At 35.3% G+C, this 17,963-nt stretch overlaps 1 protein-coding gene across 2 annotated transcripts in view; it reads left to right on the top strand.

Moving 5' to 3' along the window:
- The window catches only part of PDZD8 (PDZ domain containing 8), a 92,470-nt gene that overhangs the window by 45,409 nt on the left and 29,098 nt on the right, over positions 1-17,963 (top strand). For both annotated transcript variants that reach the window (XM_082407252.1, XM_082407251.1), the window contains one exon: positions 11,632-11,734. In XM_082407252.1, the coding sequence (XP_082263378.1) occupies positions 11,632-11,734 (103 nt within the window). The remainder of the gene's footprint in view (positions 1-11,631; positions 11,735-17,963) is intronic.

Genomic DNA, 17,963 nt, shown 5'->3' with positions numbered 1-17,963 from the left:
ACACAAATACAGAAAAACCACAGCGCTTGATCAATTCTTCTTTCATTACCAAGAGTTCTCCCTTGTTCCATAATTATCTATCATCAGCATGGACTCATGGATTCCTATATTTTTCAATCGCTGTAATTCTTTACCATCCTTAATTATTTTGGTGCCTAAATTATCTCATATATGACCACTAGGATCCTCTTCAAATAACCCTGTATTTTTTTCTTTACTTTTCTTCTTCTTCTCCCCCTCCCCCTCCCCATCCCCCTCCTCCTCCTTCTTTTCTTTCTTCTTCTTTTTTTCTTTTTTTTAGGTCTTCACTACTTTCTTGTACATATAACAAGCTGTTCCAGGTTCATTTTGTATCTTCCCCATCACAGTCCTAGAATCGGCTATTTTTCCAAAAAGCACTGGTTCCTTTTAGTAGAGAATGATATTAGGAATCAAGATCTGGGTGTTGGGTATGTTCATTGCTACTTCATATATTCATAGGGCCCTTCAGTGAGCAGAGTTAGGAAATACATATATGTGTAGACACTTGTAAACATATTCATACATACACACACAGACACAGACACACAATTTAGAAATCATGAGTTCACCTGATACTTCCAAGTCTATTTCATCCTCATAGGGTTGTTCCTTGCCTTGGTTCTTCCCTGCCTTGGTTCTTCCCCCTTTTGTATTTTTATGTCCCTTGAGCCCTGACTCCCAATAATATCAGCACTTTGACTCATTTGCTCAATCCTATACTACATCTCAGATAGTTTTGGAATTGCTTTGTCCCTACGTGAACAGAGAACATACTTACTAAAAGGAATTCAGGATTTATTTGCAGTTCTCCCCTACCCTACCCATTGAGGGCATGTGGTCATGTACTGTATTCATAAATTAGAATAATTTTTCCCCTTTAGTGTGATTATGTTGTTCATTTGAAATGTAGTTGGGTTCGTTTCAGTTTGCTTTCAGTTTCAGTCTCCCCACACCCCTGCCTTTCTATCCTTATTGATTCCTATTTTTTCATATGTAGAGCATTAACATGCTTCTATAACACAAAACTATACAAAAATATATACAGACAGCCCTTACTCAGCATCTACAGATTTCTTATTATTTTCATGGTGTATATATGTGTGTGTGTGTGTGTGTGTGTGTGTGTGTGTGTGTGTGTGTGTGTGTAGATATATATCTTTTTTTTAACAACCTTTTACTTTCAATCTATTTGTGTCTTTATATTTAAATTGTATCATATGTCATAAACAGTTGGCTCTTGCTTTTATGTGTATAACAATCTCTGCCTTTTCATTGAAGTGTTTAGTTCCCTTATACTTAATGTAATTATTGATGAGGTTGTGTTTTTAGGTCTGCCATTTTGCCATTTGTTTTTTGTCTCATCTGTTTTTTTTTTTCTCTCCTCTGTTTCTTTTCATCCTTCCTGTCTTGTGAATCAAATATTTTTTAGTATTCCATTTTAATTCCTTTATTGGCTTGCTAACTGTAGTTTTACACTGTATATATGGTTGCTCTAGGAATTGGAGTATGCATCTTTAATGTATCCCATATACTTAGAATATTGTTACTTAAGGTAAATTACAAGAACCTCATAATAGCATATTTCCATTTATCCCCACATCATCGGTGTTGTCATATACAGGTATCCCCTGCTTTTTGAAAGTTCGCTTTACTCCACTTCACCTTTATGAAAGACCTACTTTAGTACCTGTTTTTGCTAACTGAAAGAAATTTGAAGAGGATTTTTACTTTTACAGAAATTGAAAAGAGAAAATGTCATTCAACCTTTGTTTTGCAACAAGCTGTTACAGAGGTAGCTGTGTACCCTAGCAGCAGTGAGAGTGACACCACCAAGCTCCTTCTCTGGGAACTACATTCAGCATCCCAGCATCAAGCCACCGTAGCTTTGAACTGTGTCTGTGAACATCTGTGCTTTATCTTGATTTATTTTGTGCATCCGTTAGCAAGATGTGTCCTAAGATAATTGCTTCTGCACTTTACACCATTTTTGCTTACAAAAGGTTTCATAGGAATGCTCTGCTTTTGCATAGCGGGGGGAAACCTGTATATTACATTCATATATGTTATTAACCCATCAATAGTGTTATTTTTAGCTTTAAACAGTCATATGTCTTTTAAAGAAATTAAAAGAAACAAATTTTTTTTACATCTACTGTATATTTAACATTTCTATTGCCCTTCATTCCTTCCTTTAGATCATCTGGTATCCCGTCCCTCCAGCCTCAAGAACTTCCTTTAGCATTTCTTGTTATTTAGGTTTGCTGGCAACAAATTCTCTGTTTTTGTTTATCTGGAAATTTATTTTTCATTCAGTTGTGAAGGATAGTTTTCCTGATATAGATGTCTAAGCTGACAATTATTTTCCTTCAACACTTTAATTATTTCAATCCTATAGATGAGAAGTCAGCAATCAATCTTACGGCTCCTCTCCATGTGCAATGTGTCATTTTTCTGTAGCTGCTTTCCAAGTTTTCACTTTGGCTTTCAGTCCTTTGACTATGTCTAGGGGTAGTTTTCTTTGTTTGTTTTTAATGCTTCTATTTCAGTGAACTTCTTGGATATGTGCATTAATGTTTTCAATCAAATTTGGGAAGTTTGGGGGCATTATTTTTTCAGATATTTTTTCTGCTTCTTTCTTTTTCACCTCTCCTTATGGGATTCCAAATTACATATATGTTGGGCTGTTTCATTTTCCCCATAGGTCCTTGAGGTTCAGTTTGTTTCTTTAAACTCTTCTTTTTTTCTCTGTGTTCTTTGGATTGAGTAATACTAATCTGTCTTCAAGTTCACTGAGTCTTCTGCTATCTCCAGTCTGCTATCTCCAATTTTTAATTTCATTTATTATGCTATTCAGCTCTAGAAGTTCAATTTTGTACAGTTATCATTTCTCTGTTGAGAATACCTATCTTTTCACTCATTATTGTGTTTTCTTTAATTTTTTGAACAAGATGTTCTTTCAATTCTTTGAGTATATGTATATATTTTTTCTTTGGAAAAAATATATAAATGCTGCATTGAAGTCTTATCATCTGGACCCATTAGGAGTCAGTTTTTATTGACTGCCTGTCCTGTTGACCATCGGTCATACTTTCCTCTTTTCTTTGATTGAAAACTGGACATTGTAGATAATGAGTTGTAGCAACTCTGTATTCTCTTATATTCTGAGGATGATTGATTTTCTGTTCTAGTGGGCAGTTAACTTGCCTATTTTCAAGTTGCAAACTTTGTCTCCATACTCTTCCCACCCTCTCCATCTTCCCAGCAATAGCATATGTTTCTCTTCTTCCTTTGTCTTCCCACTGCTGCCTTTTTAGACTGGTGCCCTAATTTTTCCTTTTTTATTTAGCAATCAGCCAAGGATTTGAGCAGAGATGGGACTTACCCTCTCAGTGATTTCTTTGTCTCCCCATAATTTCTAGCTGCTCTGCTGGCTCTGCTGGCTTTGCACTCTATCCTGATTCTTGAAACCCATAAGGCTTCAACTTTCTGCTGCTTGAACTACACCACCACTTTCCTGCAGCCATAGCCCTGAGCTATGAAAACCCCATGCTAGCAGTTTGTACTCCGTGTTGCAATTTTATGAAATTAGACTGTCCTCTGGCTTCTGTCTGCTTTGGGAAGGTTTACATTGTCTTTAAATGTGTTTTTAAAATTCTTTTTATCCAGTTTTTATAACTGCAGTCTGTTGGAGAGTTTGTGTGACCACTTTACCACTATTACCAAAAGTACTGTTCACTTGGTTTTCTTGTAGATGTTGTTGACAGGTATTGCCTTTGTTTTCCCGGTTGTTCTTTGTGCTTTTATGGGAAGATTTGGGGAGACTCAAAACCATGCTACCACCACTGCCATCCTTCTAGAACCAGAAATACATATTTTTACTTTGATTTTATAAGGCAAAGGAAAGGATTTAATTATGTGATTAAACTATTTTGAAATAAAATCAGCTGTTTCTTTTATTAGGTGAGGCAGCTTCAAGGTAAAAATTTGGTAGAAGGAATTAATACTTTAAGTAGCATTATATCCATATTATATAGTGAAATGTTTAGTTCTTCTATAGAGAAGGCTGTTAACATGGAATTTTGAAATTCGTTTACAAGATGAGCTGTCTTAGAAGTTAAAACCAAAGAAATATTTCTAGCTTGCATTTGTTTGTGGTCTTCCCTTTATTTTAGTATTGAGTTTGATTATATTCACTTGTTTATTTTATTTTATTTTATTTTTAAATGTATTTATTATTTATTTTTGGCTGCATTGGGTCTTTGCTGCTGCACGCGAGCAGGGTCTACTCCTTGTTGTGGTGCGCATGCTTCTCATTGCAGTGGCTTCTCTTGCTGCGGAGCACAGGCTCTAGTCACGTGGGCTTCAGTATTTGTGGCTCGCGGGCTCTAGAGAGCAGGCTCAGTAGTTGTGGTGCACTGGTTTAGTTGCTCCGCGGCATGTGGGATCTTCCCGGACCAGGGCTCGAACCCGTGTCCCCTGCATTGGCAGGTGGACTCTTAACCATTGTGCCACCAGGGAAGTCCGACTTATTTTTGACTCAAGTGGTAACTGTTTTTTTAAAAATTTTATCTGAAGTAAATAAGGCTAAATATTAACTCCCCGCCTCCCAAAGTAGTTGGTAAATGTGTGTTCCTTATACTCTGCAATTATTTTAATGTTTGACAGTTTATCTTTTTTAAAAAGAGAAAATATCTAGCTAAATTTGAATATATTTGGGGGCATGACTCTACAAATACCTCTGTTGTTACTAATAGCATTTACTTATTACCTGCAATATATAATATATGGTAGGTACTTTGCATTCATTATTTCAGCCCTCAGAACATCTTTATGAGATTAGTATTATATCCATTTTATAGATGAAGAACTGAGATCCATAAGTTACTTGCCCAAGATCCCATAGCTGGAATTTGAATCTAGGTTTGTTTGACTTCAAAATCCTTCACTCATTCTATCTTCATAGCCTTTTTTTAAAACTTGTTGAAGAAAATTTTGGTTCTTAAATTTTTCATATTATGTTAGAAGTATATAAATTTTGGAAATTTTTTTAACCTATTTGAAGGCAAGTCATTATATTTTTTAAAAAATTACCTTTTCAAGAAGATCTTGGGATGTAGAAAATGTGCATTAGTAATGAAGCATCATTAAGATAAAGGCTGAAGTTGTTTCCTTCATGGAGGAGAGATAAAAGGAAATTAGCTCAAACATGAGACATTTAAATTTGTGTAAGGGAAAACTTCCACTCAGAACGAATTACTTGGAGCTGTTGCTGAATATTACTCCTAGTGGTTTTTAAAGCTATATAGATCTATAATCATAAAGGTCTGTCAAGGTTGCTTTTGACTAGAAGAAGACTTTTCAGAAGATTCCAAATTTAGAGTTCATTTGTCCTGGGTTTATGTAGGTATTCTTCCCCCACCTCCTCTTTCCTAAGATTACTGTGTTGGAAAATAGTATTGTTTCTTTTGTAATTGTACAGGCATAGCTCCAGAACACCACAATAAAGTGAATATGACAATAAAGCGAATGACATGAATTTTTTGGTTTCCCAGTACATATAAAAGTTATATTTACACTATACTGTAGTCTATTAAGTGTGTGATAGTATTATGTCTAAAAAACTGTACATACCTTAATTGCAAACTACTTTATTGCTAAAAAATGCTAACCATCATCTGAGCCTTCAGCGAGTCATAAAATCTTTTTGCTTGTGGATAATCTTGCCTCAATGTTGATGGCTGCTGCGATTGATCAGGGTGGTGGTTGCTGAAGGTTGGGGTGGCTGTGGTAATTTCTTACAGTAAGACAACAGAGAAGTTTGCTGCATTGATTGACTTTTCCTTTCACAGATGATTTCTCTGTAGCGTGCAGTGCTGCTTGATAGCATTTTACCCACAGCAAAACTTTTTTCAAAATTGGAGTCAGTCCTCTCAAATCCTGCCACTGCTTTATCAACTAAGTTTATGTAATAGTCTAAATCCTTTGTTGTCATTTCAAAAATCAGTTGAGTTTGCCATCTTACATGGGAATGATTCGTGGTGCCCCAAAATAATTATAATAGTAACATCAAAGATCACTGATCATAGATCACCATAACAAATATAATAATAATGAAAAAGTTTGAAATACTCCGAGAATTAACAAAATGTGACACAGACACGAAGTGAGCAAATGCTGTTGGAAAAATGGTGCTGATAGACTTGCTCGATGCAGGGTTGTCACAAACCCTCAGTTTGTAAAAAATGCAATATCTACAAACTATAGTAAAGCAAAGAGCAACAAAGCAAGGCACAATAAAACGAGGGTATGCCTGTATACCTCTACTGCTAGTTCATACAGTAAAACAGCTGTTTTAATTCTTCTGATGTCTGAATTGTAAAAGAATTTAAGAAATTAAGTATGAACCCAGATGACATAAAGCCAACACTATGTTTTAAAATGCCAAACTCCAAAATGTTTAAGTGCAATGTTGACATGCTATATACTTATATATGATACTTTCAACAAAAATGAACTGTAAAATGAACTGTGGTCAGAAAAATAAGAATTCAAAACAGTGTTTTATCTGAATTTTCCCTCTCTTTGCACCATTATTCCATGACTGTCAATTAGTTCTTCTAATGAATTTATTGAAGACATCTGAAGGTGATATTAAGATATACTGTTTTCAGAAATTGCTGTTTATATATGGATTGCATAGAAAGAGAAATTGAAGGCCCAGAGACAAATTAAGAGGTATTTAGGTTAAAGGTGAGGAAGTAAGTTCTTGAAAGACGTGTATTAGTAGAAACAGGAAGGGATAACTGGTATAACTAGGATAGGGTTTAGTGAGTGACTGAATATGTGGATGGGTATAGGTGGAAGAGGCAAAGGAATGTTAAGGATTTGAGTCTAGGAGAATTATGGTCTCATTGACTTTGATTTGGTCATCAAGTATTGATTATTTTCTAATATTAGAGATATAAAGATCAAGACAAAGCTTCTCCCTTTCAGGACTAGTGGGGGAAATAGAGGTGCTTGTTTCAGAGGGAGATGAGTTTGACTTTATATGTCTTAAGTAGTAGGGCATGGTTAGATTTCCTTGTAGAAGTGTTCTGCAAACTTGACGGTTTAGACATGGAGAAGGAGAAAGACAGGGACTGTAGATTAGGTTTGGAGGTCTTCGTCATAGACAGGGAGAGTTAAGTCCTGGGTGGGGATAATTTCCAAGGGGTAGGAGTATAGACCAGAGGTAAGCGTATATAGGAGGTCAGCCAAGTTTGATTCTTTTCACAACCCTTGAGTTGATATTTGACTCCCTTCAGGTGTGAGATTCTCCTTTCAAATTAAGTTTAATCATACAAAAAAAGAAAAAAAGATTTTTGGTTTTCACTTTTGATTATAAAAAAATGACTTTCTTATAGAAGGGTGCACAGGGAATTCCTTTCCTTTTCTCAGTGGTTTGGTCTTGAGTCATATAAATTCTCTCTCTTTGTTTCTTGATAGGTGATGTTTGTGCTTATGCTCAACATGAGGTTTCAGTACACCTTTGCCTTTAAAAAAAATAAACATTTTGAAATTGGAAAGAACTTTTATAGAGCTAATAGCTCTTTCCAGAGACAGATGTCTAAAGGCAATTTTCTTTGCTTTTTTTGTTTGCAGTACAGACTCCTGCTCCCTTAGGAAGTAGTAATAGTAGAAATGTATTTGTACTCATTTCTTGTTAATTCAATATATGTTGAGTGTTCATTTTACTCAAAATATGTATTAACCAGTGACTGTTGCTACTTGTTTCTGGTGATTATATAATTTGAATGGTAAACCTTTGTTTAACTCAAGACTAAATTGTAGATGTACAATGAAAGTGGATACTTTTGTTTTAAATGTTCTATGTAAACTAAAGCAAATGCGTCTTAATTCACCCAGTTGGCTGGTACTAGTGGTACAGTGGAAACTCCTTTCTGGCATTTCTCTAGAAAATTATATGTTTTTCCAAATCAGTCAAGATATCAGTCAAGAAATCAGGAAAATGGGGGATACTATTATTATTCTTCTAAAAGAATTAAATCTTAATCAACATAGAATCATTAGTAGTTGAAGGAATCCACTGATTGCAAGTCAAAAGCAGGTTTAGGAAACGCTAACATAGGAATTATGTCCTGGGAACCAGATCTGGTGCTTGTAGGAGAGAAACAGTCAATCTAAGCAGTCAGTCTCAGGTATCTTTTCCCTGTCTGTTGCTAATGGTGGGTCATTATTGCAAACAAAATAAATATTAAGAAGTTTATACACATAGTATACTTTATACAGATCCTAAGAAATAATACTTTTTTAAAAGAAATAAGTTTTCTAAGCAAAATAGATCCTTACTAAATTGGCATTTATGACACATGCTTTAGTGTAGTGTTGTTAGCTTTTCTAGAGTACTAGTAATGTTTGCTCAGTTTTTCCAGAATATTCACCATTGGCTACAGATCTTTGTAACTACTTTAACAGAAGAAATGTAAAGAGTAGAAGTGAGTATTGTGGAGTGCTCTGACATAGAATCAGAAGTTGATGTAAAATCAGAATTAATAAAAGCAGTATCTATTTCAATGGCAAAATTAAATTCAGGGTAATCAGACAAAATATTTTCATCCTTAAGAAAAGAAATAAACATCTGAAGCAACACAGAGCCTAACAACCCAACCTAAAGGTGTTTTTGGAAGTACTTTTAATAGTTGATCAGTTGCTTTTAAAATGAAAGTTTTCTGTATCTGGAATATTTGTCACAAAACAAAGATCAAGGCTCTCTGATAGGGCAGTTAATGTTTTATGTACTTTAAAATTTCATTGTTAAGAATGATAACTATTAAATGTTAAATATTTGTGGTATTTCAATATTTTAAATGATTTTTATTTGGAATTTATTTTAAGGGACCCTTCTTTTAATATTTTCTGTTATCAAATGTCAACATCAGATAAAAATCCATTTTATATTTTATTGAAATACATAATCTTATTGCAGTGTATTGATTCATAGTAAAAATAAAACAAGCATTTATTATTATATCTTTTTGTAACAAATCTCTGAGACTTTTGATATAACCCTAATGAACGCTCATTATTCTTTTTCTCTTTAAACGGCTTTATTGAGATATAATTCACATACCATACAATCTATCCATTTAAAGTATATGATTCAGTGTGTTTTAGTATGTTCAAAGGGTTCTACAGCCATCATCACAACCTAATTTTAGAACATTTTTGTCCCTCTCAAAGAAACTCCATACTCCAACAGTCAATTCCTAATCCCCCTACTCCTCCTCCCCCAGCCCTTAAGTAATCAACAGTCTACTTTCTGCCTCTATAAATTTGCCCATTTCCAGACATTTCATACAGTTTGTGGTCTTTTGTGACTGGCTTTTTTCACTTAGCTTGTTTTCAGGGTTCATCCATATTGTAGCAGGTATCATTACTTCATTTCCTTTTGTTGCCAAATAATATTCCATTGTATGTATATGCCACATCTTATTTACCTATTCATGAGCTGATGGACATAAGGGTTGTATTCACTTTTTGACTATTATGAATGATGCTGTTATGAACATTCATGTCAAGTTTTGTATGAATGTATGCTTTCATTTTTCTTGGTTATTTACCTAGGAGTGGAATTTCTAGGTCATATGTTAACTCTATGTTAACTTTTTATGGAACTGCCAAAATATTTTTCAAAGTGGCTGCATCATTTTACAACCCCTCCAGCAATGTGTGAGGATTCTAGGTTCTCCGCATCCTCACCCATACTTGTTATTGTCTGTTTTTTAATTAGCCATCTAGTGGGTATGAAGTAGTATCTCACTGTGGTTTTGATTTGCATTTCCTGATAGCTAATGGTGTTGAGCATATTTTCATGTGCTTATTGGCTTTTTGCATATCTTCTCTGGAGAAATGTCTATTCATTTTCTTTGTCCATTTTTAAATTAGGTTATACTAGGTCCTTACGAGATACATGATTTGCACATATTTTCTCCCGTTCTGTGGATTATCTTTTTGCTTACTTGGTGGTATCCTTTGAAGCACAAAAATTTTAATTTCAGTGAAGTCCCATTCACCTATTTTTTCTTTTGTTACTTGTGCTTTTGGTGTCCTATCTTAAATCATTGCCTAATCCAAGGTCACAAAGATTTGCTTTTATGTTTTCTTATTAGACATTTAGGTCTGTGACTTATTTTGAGTTAATTTTTGTTATACGTTTTTAAAATGTAAAAAAAGGTGTTATGAAAAATATAGAATGACTTATGATTTCAGGGGGAGATTCCAAGCATTATGCTTTCTTATTCCTGAATCCTGTAATATCTGTTGAGAATTTGAGAGTACTAGCTGGTGCATAGCCTTCTCTGCATGACCGTAAAGGCCTTTAGGCAGTTTGCTCTTTTGGACACATGGTGGCAGCAGAGCTTTGATGAATGAAAATTCTCATTTTCCTAAACTTAGTATTTTATAATTATGAATCTTCTTAATGCTCTTGGCAGTAAATTGTTGAGCAGTAAGTTTAAATTGCCTTTCAGATTAAAAATTATTTAAATTTATGAACTTTTTTTTGCCATGAGTTTATTCTGACTTTTCAGGTTATGAGGCCAGTTTGTGAAGTATGGACATGATTTGCTTGAGTTCTCCAACCTTAGGACACAATTTTCTCTTATTACTCTAAGGTCTTTTATCCACTTTTCTTTCATTATCTCACTCCTGTCCCTATAATCTTCGTGTAGAGATAAAGTAATAGAGTAGCAGTCAAAATGTTGATTAATGCTAAAGATAGTCTCAAACTTACTCCTAAAAAACATTGGCAGACTTACATTCTGGCTTAGAAGATAGATAATATAGAAGTTGAGCATGTGGGTAACAGTTTTTTCCTTCAATAAGAAAAACTGCTTTATGTCATCTCAAGATTGGACCCAAGATTTCCTTTTTAGATCTGAATATTAAACAGTAAAATTAAGTGATACAATTATTCCCTGACAGTTATTTTCAAGATAATAGAAATAATGAACATTTATTGAGCACTGACTGTTTGCTAGACACTATGCTAAATGCCTTATATGCATTGTCTTTTATTCTCACAACAGCTCTAAGAGGTAAGTTTTATTTTTGGCCTGAATTTTCCAGAGGAAGAGATGGGTTTAGAGAAGTTAAATAATTTGCCCAAGGTCACATTAGTAGGTAGAGATGTACATGTATGTATGTGTGTTCATAGCAACTATATTGTACTATTTTGTGTTTAATTTTTATAGATATGGTATCATACTGTATATATGTATCACTCTGCAACTTATTTTTAAAATTCAAATCTATAGCTGATTTGAAAATCTATAGCTTTTGCTACTGTGTATAGATATCTGGTCAATTTGTTTACCTCATGAATAGATACTACTTTCTATTTCTTTGATTTAGCTGCTGAATAACAACTTGTCCTTGAATTTCACCTAATTTTTAGCTTTACTTTTCCAGTAGAGGGTATACAAAGTGTTTAATTAAATTTTTTCCTCTGTTAACAGAGTAATTTATTACTTTTTAGTATAATGATCAGAAAGAAAAAGTTTAATACATGTAATTGGTATAATAGTCCCCTTGTTTTATTTTATACTGCAGGTTACTTATTTTTGGATCCTATGACAGAGAGGCAAATATTCATTGCACACTTGAGCTGAGCAGTGGCGTTTGGGAAGAAAAACAAAGGAGTTCTATTAAGACGGTAAAATAGATTTGCATAGCTTTACATCTGTATAAAGTTTATATTCTATAAGTGTTGTTTTATTAATATTTCTGTATCTTAGAGTTATTTTTGGTCATATGCAAATAATTATGAATAGCTCTTATTTGTCTTGTTGCAATATATCCATAATAAAATGAATCATGTAAAACTATAGTATTAATTGCTTGCATAAGAAACCTTGTCTAACTAATTTTCCTTTTATAACTTTAAAGTTGTTTCATAGTTGTGGAATCAGAAGGAAATGATTCTGAACACCTTAGAAAGCATGTAAATTGAGAGCATTCATTCATTCATCAGATATTTCATGAGCACTGACTTTGTACCAGGCACTGTGTTAGATGCTGCGGAAACAGTTCAAGACAAGAGACCCTGTTTTTGTGGTGCTGTCATAGGGGAGAGGTTTGATAATCATCTGCCTGTAGAGAGAAAGGATTATAGGAGGATGGGGTAAACCTGAGAGATCAGATCAGTTAGGAGGTATTTAGGGGGAGGTGTTGGCTCCTTTTAACTAGGTGGTAGCCAAGGAAATGGAAAGAAGAGAATGGATTTGGGACATACTTTTGGTGTGTGAAGGACTTAGAGTTCCAGTTTCTTTTTTGATCTCTCAGAAGAAACTGTCACCTAAATTGCAAGACTTTGAAAAAAATGTAAAGGCTTTTAAAATATTTTAAGTGCTATAATTAAAAATACACAGGGCTTCCCTGGTGGCGCAGTGGTTGGGAGTCTGCCTACCGGTGCAGGGGACACAGGTTCGAGCCCTGGTCTGGGAGGATCCCACATGCCGCGGAGCAGCTGGGCCCATGAGCCACAATTACTGAGCTTGCGCGTCTGGAGCCTGTGCTACGCAACAAGAGAGACCGCGACAATGAGAGGCCCGCACACCGCGATGAAGAGTGGCCCCCGCTCGCCGCAACTAGAGAAAGCCCTCGCACAGAAACAAAGACCCAACACAGCCATAAATAAATAAATTAATTAATTTTTAAAAAAATACACAAAAACAGTGCTTTACTCTCAACATTTTTTTTTAATTTTATTTATTTATTTTTGGCTGTGTTGGGTCTTCGCTGCTGCATGCAGGCTTTTCTCTAGTTGCAGCGAGCGGGGGCTACTCTTCATTGCTGCGCCACGGGCTTCTCATTGCGGTGGCTTCTCTTGTTGTGGAGCATGGACTCTAGGCGCATGGGCTCTAGAGCGCAGGCTTAGTAGTTGTGGCCCACAGGCTTAGTTGCTCCACTGCATGTGGGATCTTCCCAGACCAGGGCTTGAACCCATGCCCCCTGTGCTGGCAGGCGGATTCTTAACCACTGCACCACCAGGAAATGCCCTCTCAACGTGTTTTAATTGGACTTGTTTGGGTTCTTTGGATTCCTAAATGAGTAAAAATTGTCACTAGTTATTAGCTAATTTGTTGAGCTAATAACCAACAACCAAACAACTCAACCAAAGTTGAGTTGGTGTTTTCTGAATATTCTGCATAGCAGTTTTAATAGCAGTTATGTTATGCTTCTTGGAATTTGCATAAATCTAGTTGTCTGTTAAAGATTTTAGAGCATTTATCAAGATGTTGTCTACAGAATTTCTTTATTAAGCTTATGAAGTTTCACAATGAAAATAGAATCCCAGAATTTTATGGCTGAAATAGGGAAGAAAAAAAAAATCAGTGTCCTAAAGGGATCCTCAGCCTTTTTTTGTAAAGAAAATTTATTTAATTTACTAAGCATATACTGAAATATTGGGCTGGCCAAAAAGTTCGTTTGAGTTTTTTTCACACCATCTTAGGGTTTGGTAATAATAAAATTCCAAGAGTGCTTTTGGAACCCCTAGACCTCTCCAGAGTTGCTTTTAGTCTGTTTTAAGGTAAGATCTATTTAGCACATCAGTAGTTTTTTGCAGGAATAAATTATAGTTGTGTTCTTTAAAGCTGTATTTAGTAAGTTAGATGTTTAGCTGTTTCTATCACATTTAACTCTTGGTGGCAGTATAGCAAATCCTATGATTATTATTTGTAGCCAATATTTAGGAAAACTTTCTCTCTATTATGTCTTCATTATACTGGTGAATAGGTACTTTTGAACTGTACTACCTAGCTGTTTTATAGTAGTAGTAATTTGCTTTTTGGTATTTCTGGGATAGTCTGTTATTCTGCATAGCATTTTTAAAGAGTTACAATTCTCTTAAATAGATACATAAGCATATTGCCATGCTGTCAAAAATTATGACTTTTAATGGTTATGTGGTATTTTTTTGGATGCCTCTTTGACTTTTAAATTGTTTCCAATTTCTCCATGTAATAATTGTGAACATTCTTATATAAAAAATTGAGCAGTGTGAAATTCTTTTGGAATAGAGTAATTTTAATGAGTATGAGATAGTAGGGAGAAGTAAAGCTGGAAAGGGAAGATGGGCTGACCCCCAGAGTTTGAATGTATGAAAGTAGTTGGGAGAATAGGATTTGGGGCATGGGAATGACAGGGTCAAAATAGTTTTTTTTAGGAAAATCTCCCCTTTCTCTCATGGTTGTTCATGCCACCTTTAAGTTACATCTCAAGCAGTTTGAAGCAACTCCTCAGAGAAAATAACCAGCTTTATAATTTGTTCTGAAATAATAAATACATGAAAAAGCAGTATTGTTTTGTCTAGGTATGAAATGGTCATAACTTGCCATTGCAATTGGCATTTTCAGTTTCCTTTATTATACTTGCAAAAATATGAGATTAGACAGCTTTAATATTTTGTAGCAAAGGTTAGTAAGACTTTAATCTTGAGTCATAATTTTAGATCTCAGCATATGTCATAGGTAGTTTTGGAGAAGGAATTCTAGGTTACTAATTACATCTGGTGTCAAAAATGTCAGCAGCACTGAAGTGTCTCCAGGCACTAAATTACATATGTCTGAATTTAATAACTCTAGGGAGGAGAATTAGAGTGTTTCTCAAGATTACATAAAGCATTACAGAATAGGATTTGATAATTTGAGATACATTGTAAATTTGGCTAGCAAAAAAGTACATCATTTAAAAAAAAAGGTATGCTAAAAAGTATTTGAGTTTAGAAGCTATCTTTGTATAAATAAATAATTCAGGTTTAAATCAGTTTTTTTAATTTTGAAATTTATTAAGTGAAGTTAGCCACCAGTTTCAGTGAATATGCAGAATGAAAGAAAAATTAATTACGTATTTTAAATATGCCTTTGAGTTTTTCAGACATTTTTTAAAGCATAATGTACCTTATGCTGTTAAATTAAGGAAGATCAATAATAGATGGAAAGCTTTAAATTTGTAGTATTTGCACAAATATGGGGGGGGGGGTGGAGATGGGTTGGGCAGGTGTGGAGATGGAACAGTTGTAATGCAATAGCTGTGAGTCCTAGCAAAATCTAATGAATAGTGGCTTAAGCAAGAAAAGGAATTATCTGTCTCGTGTGATAAGCCCTGGGTTAGTATGGCAGCTCAGCAATATTGTAATCAAGGAGCATGGCTCTTATTGGCTTTCTCCTCCATCATCCATAGCACAGGGTTTTTGTCTCCATGGTTGCAAGATGGCTAATGCACCCCTAGGTATCCATCTTTCAAGAAAAAGGGTGAGGCGTAAGGCATGCCGAAGAGACATGTCAGCCAGGTTTTGGTTTTTTAAAATGCTTTCCTAGAAGTTCCACTTATATCTCATTGGCTAGAACTAAATCACGTGGCCTCCCCCAGCAGTAAGGAAGTATGGGGAATCATTTTAGTTTTTCAGCCTTAGTAGAGGTAGAAGGCAAGGGAAAAAGAGTTACTAATGCCTTTTAGAAGGCCAGTCCACAGTCTTGCCACAAGAAAAATTCAAATTTATTTGATGACTTTTTATTTTTAATGGAATTTTTCTTGAATTGGGATATCAGGGAATAGTTGAAAAGAAGAATTTAATAAATACCCTGCATAGAACCTACTTCCTATTTATTAGATATCTGAGGAAAGTTTGGATCAAAATCAGACACTTAGGTCAGTGCCCTGCTTATTAGCTCATTTGCACAATGAAAGAGCTCATAGGGTAAATGAGGTACTTTGTGGTAGTGTTTGTTCCTTAAAAATAATAAATAAGGAACATTCCTCCTGAGAATCCCATAAGATTTGATAGCAAATAAATTAGAAATTAGGCTTAAACAAAAATTATAAGATCATCTTGCAAGAGACGAGAGAGCCAATACTAAAAATATGTTTACCTACACCAAAAGAGACAAGGCACTTTATGATTTATTTCAGTCTGTTGCATTATGCAGGTTTGGCGATGATAATTTGCTTCCCTTTCACTAGGGAAGAAAATTCAAGGAGTTTCAGATTTTAAAAAAGTTTCAGGCCATGATATTTCAGTAGGAAACTATGAAAACAACTGTATAACTCTAGAATTTATAGTACTTATCAAATAACATTCACAATAAAATTAATCTGACATATATTAAACATATTGAGTATACATAATCATTATTATATGCATGGTAAAGCAAACAGATCTCATAAATGTCACATAGACACACATAGTTTTTAAGAGGGAGAGATCCTGAGTCTTACCCTCCCAGAGTTGGAGTTCCCTCATCTTTGACCACCCACTTGCTTTACCCTTAGCCCCAGGCATAAAATAGGTTATCAGTAAATGTTCTTTTCTCTTACTCTCTCTCAACTTTCCTGCCTGTGCCATCCATGTCTTCTCTTCCATCATTTATCCCCACTGTCACTGGAGTCTTCAAACATTGTTTTATTCTTGGTGCAGCCTGGAATTCTTGAGGCCATTTGGAGAGAAGAGAAGAAGGCACCATGAATATGAGCTGTGGAGCCTCTGAATCTGGGAGTTCTGGGGTAGAGGAAAAAGCACTGGGGCCTTTTGGCGCCTGGCTGTTCAGTCTAGTTCTTTCCCTTGTTCTCCATTCTGAATAAAAGGAGTTATGAAAAGAGTTTTAATTTTAAAAACAAGCTTTTTAATGTACATTTTTTGATACTAACCCTATTCCCTCTCCTTCCACCCTACCACACTATGCACTCAGACACTTGATAGCAATTGTCCTTTGTAAGGGTCAAGTCTTTCCTTCTCTAATTAGAGATAGAAGGCTAAAAATCTAACTTGTTAAGTCAGTCCATTGGCATAAATATGTCACTGTCAAAGAGGAAGGAAGAATATCGATTTCTTCCTTTGAAGTGGAGATGAATTAGAAAAGAATCTTCCCTGAATATATTAGGTGGACAAAAGAGAGATCCTGGAACAGTCATGTGTTCATTGTAAAAAGAAGTAGAAGCACTTCATGTAGCCCAGTATGCAGGTACCAGAGGGAACTATGGATGGTTAAAGACATTAGGAAATGTCATATTTCAGATCTGTCTGAAAAATAAGAAGTAATAAATTCCTGAAAAGCATTCAGCACACAACTTGGGGAGAGTCCATAAATAATAATTTGGAGCTCTTAATCAGAATGAATGTTTTCCTTTCAGAGGGTTATATGGTGTCAGCTGGCAACTTGAAATTGGCCACTGCTATAAGAAGGGCTTTAGATAGGGTCTACTGCACCCAAAATTATGAAGTCAGAAGAATTATCTAGAGTCTAGACTTTATCTTTTTGTTTGATTTGAGTGGTACTTTTCCTTCTCTGTACTGCTGCTTCCCTATCAAAACCTCATTTTTTATATATATATAAATTTATTTATTTATTTATTTATTTTTGGCTGCATTGGGTCTTCATTGCTGCATGCGGGCTTTCTCTAGTCGTGGAGTGCGGGGGCTACTCTTCATTGCGGTGCGCGGGCTTCTCATTGAGGTGGCTTCTCTTTGTTGCAGAGCACGGGCTCTAGGTGCGCGGGCTTCAGTAGTTGTGGCACGCGGGCTCAGTAGTTGTGGCTCGTGGGCTCCAGAACACACACTCAGTAGTTGTGGTGCACAGGCCCAGTTGCTCCACAGCATGTGAGATCTTCCTAGACCAGAGCTCAAACCCATGTCCCCTACATTGGCAGGCGGACTCTTAACCACTGCGCCACCAGGGAAGTCCCAAAACCTTAAACATACCCTTACAATTAGACATTTGAAGAGATGATGCCTACTTTCTAAGAACTGTCAGTGTAGGAAAAGAGACATGTAAACCAGATATGTCACATATGTAATACTTTAGAGTCTGAAATATTGATACTTTTACCATATACAAAGAGCCAAAGTCTTTTGCCCGTAGGATCTGTACTTGCTCCCTTAAATC

This window comes from Balaenoptera borealis (genome assembly GCF_965194805.1).
Source record: "Balaenoptera borealis genome assembly, chromosome: 10".
Classification (NCBI taxonomy): domain Eukaryota; kingdom Metazoa; phylum Chordata; class Mammalia; order Artiodactyla; family Balaenopteridae; genus Balaenoptera; species Balaenoptera borealis.
This window is presented reverse-complemented; position numbering and strand designations above follow the sequence as displayed.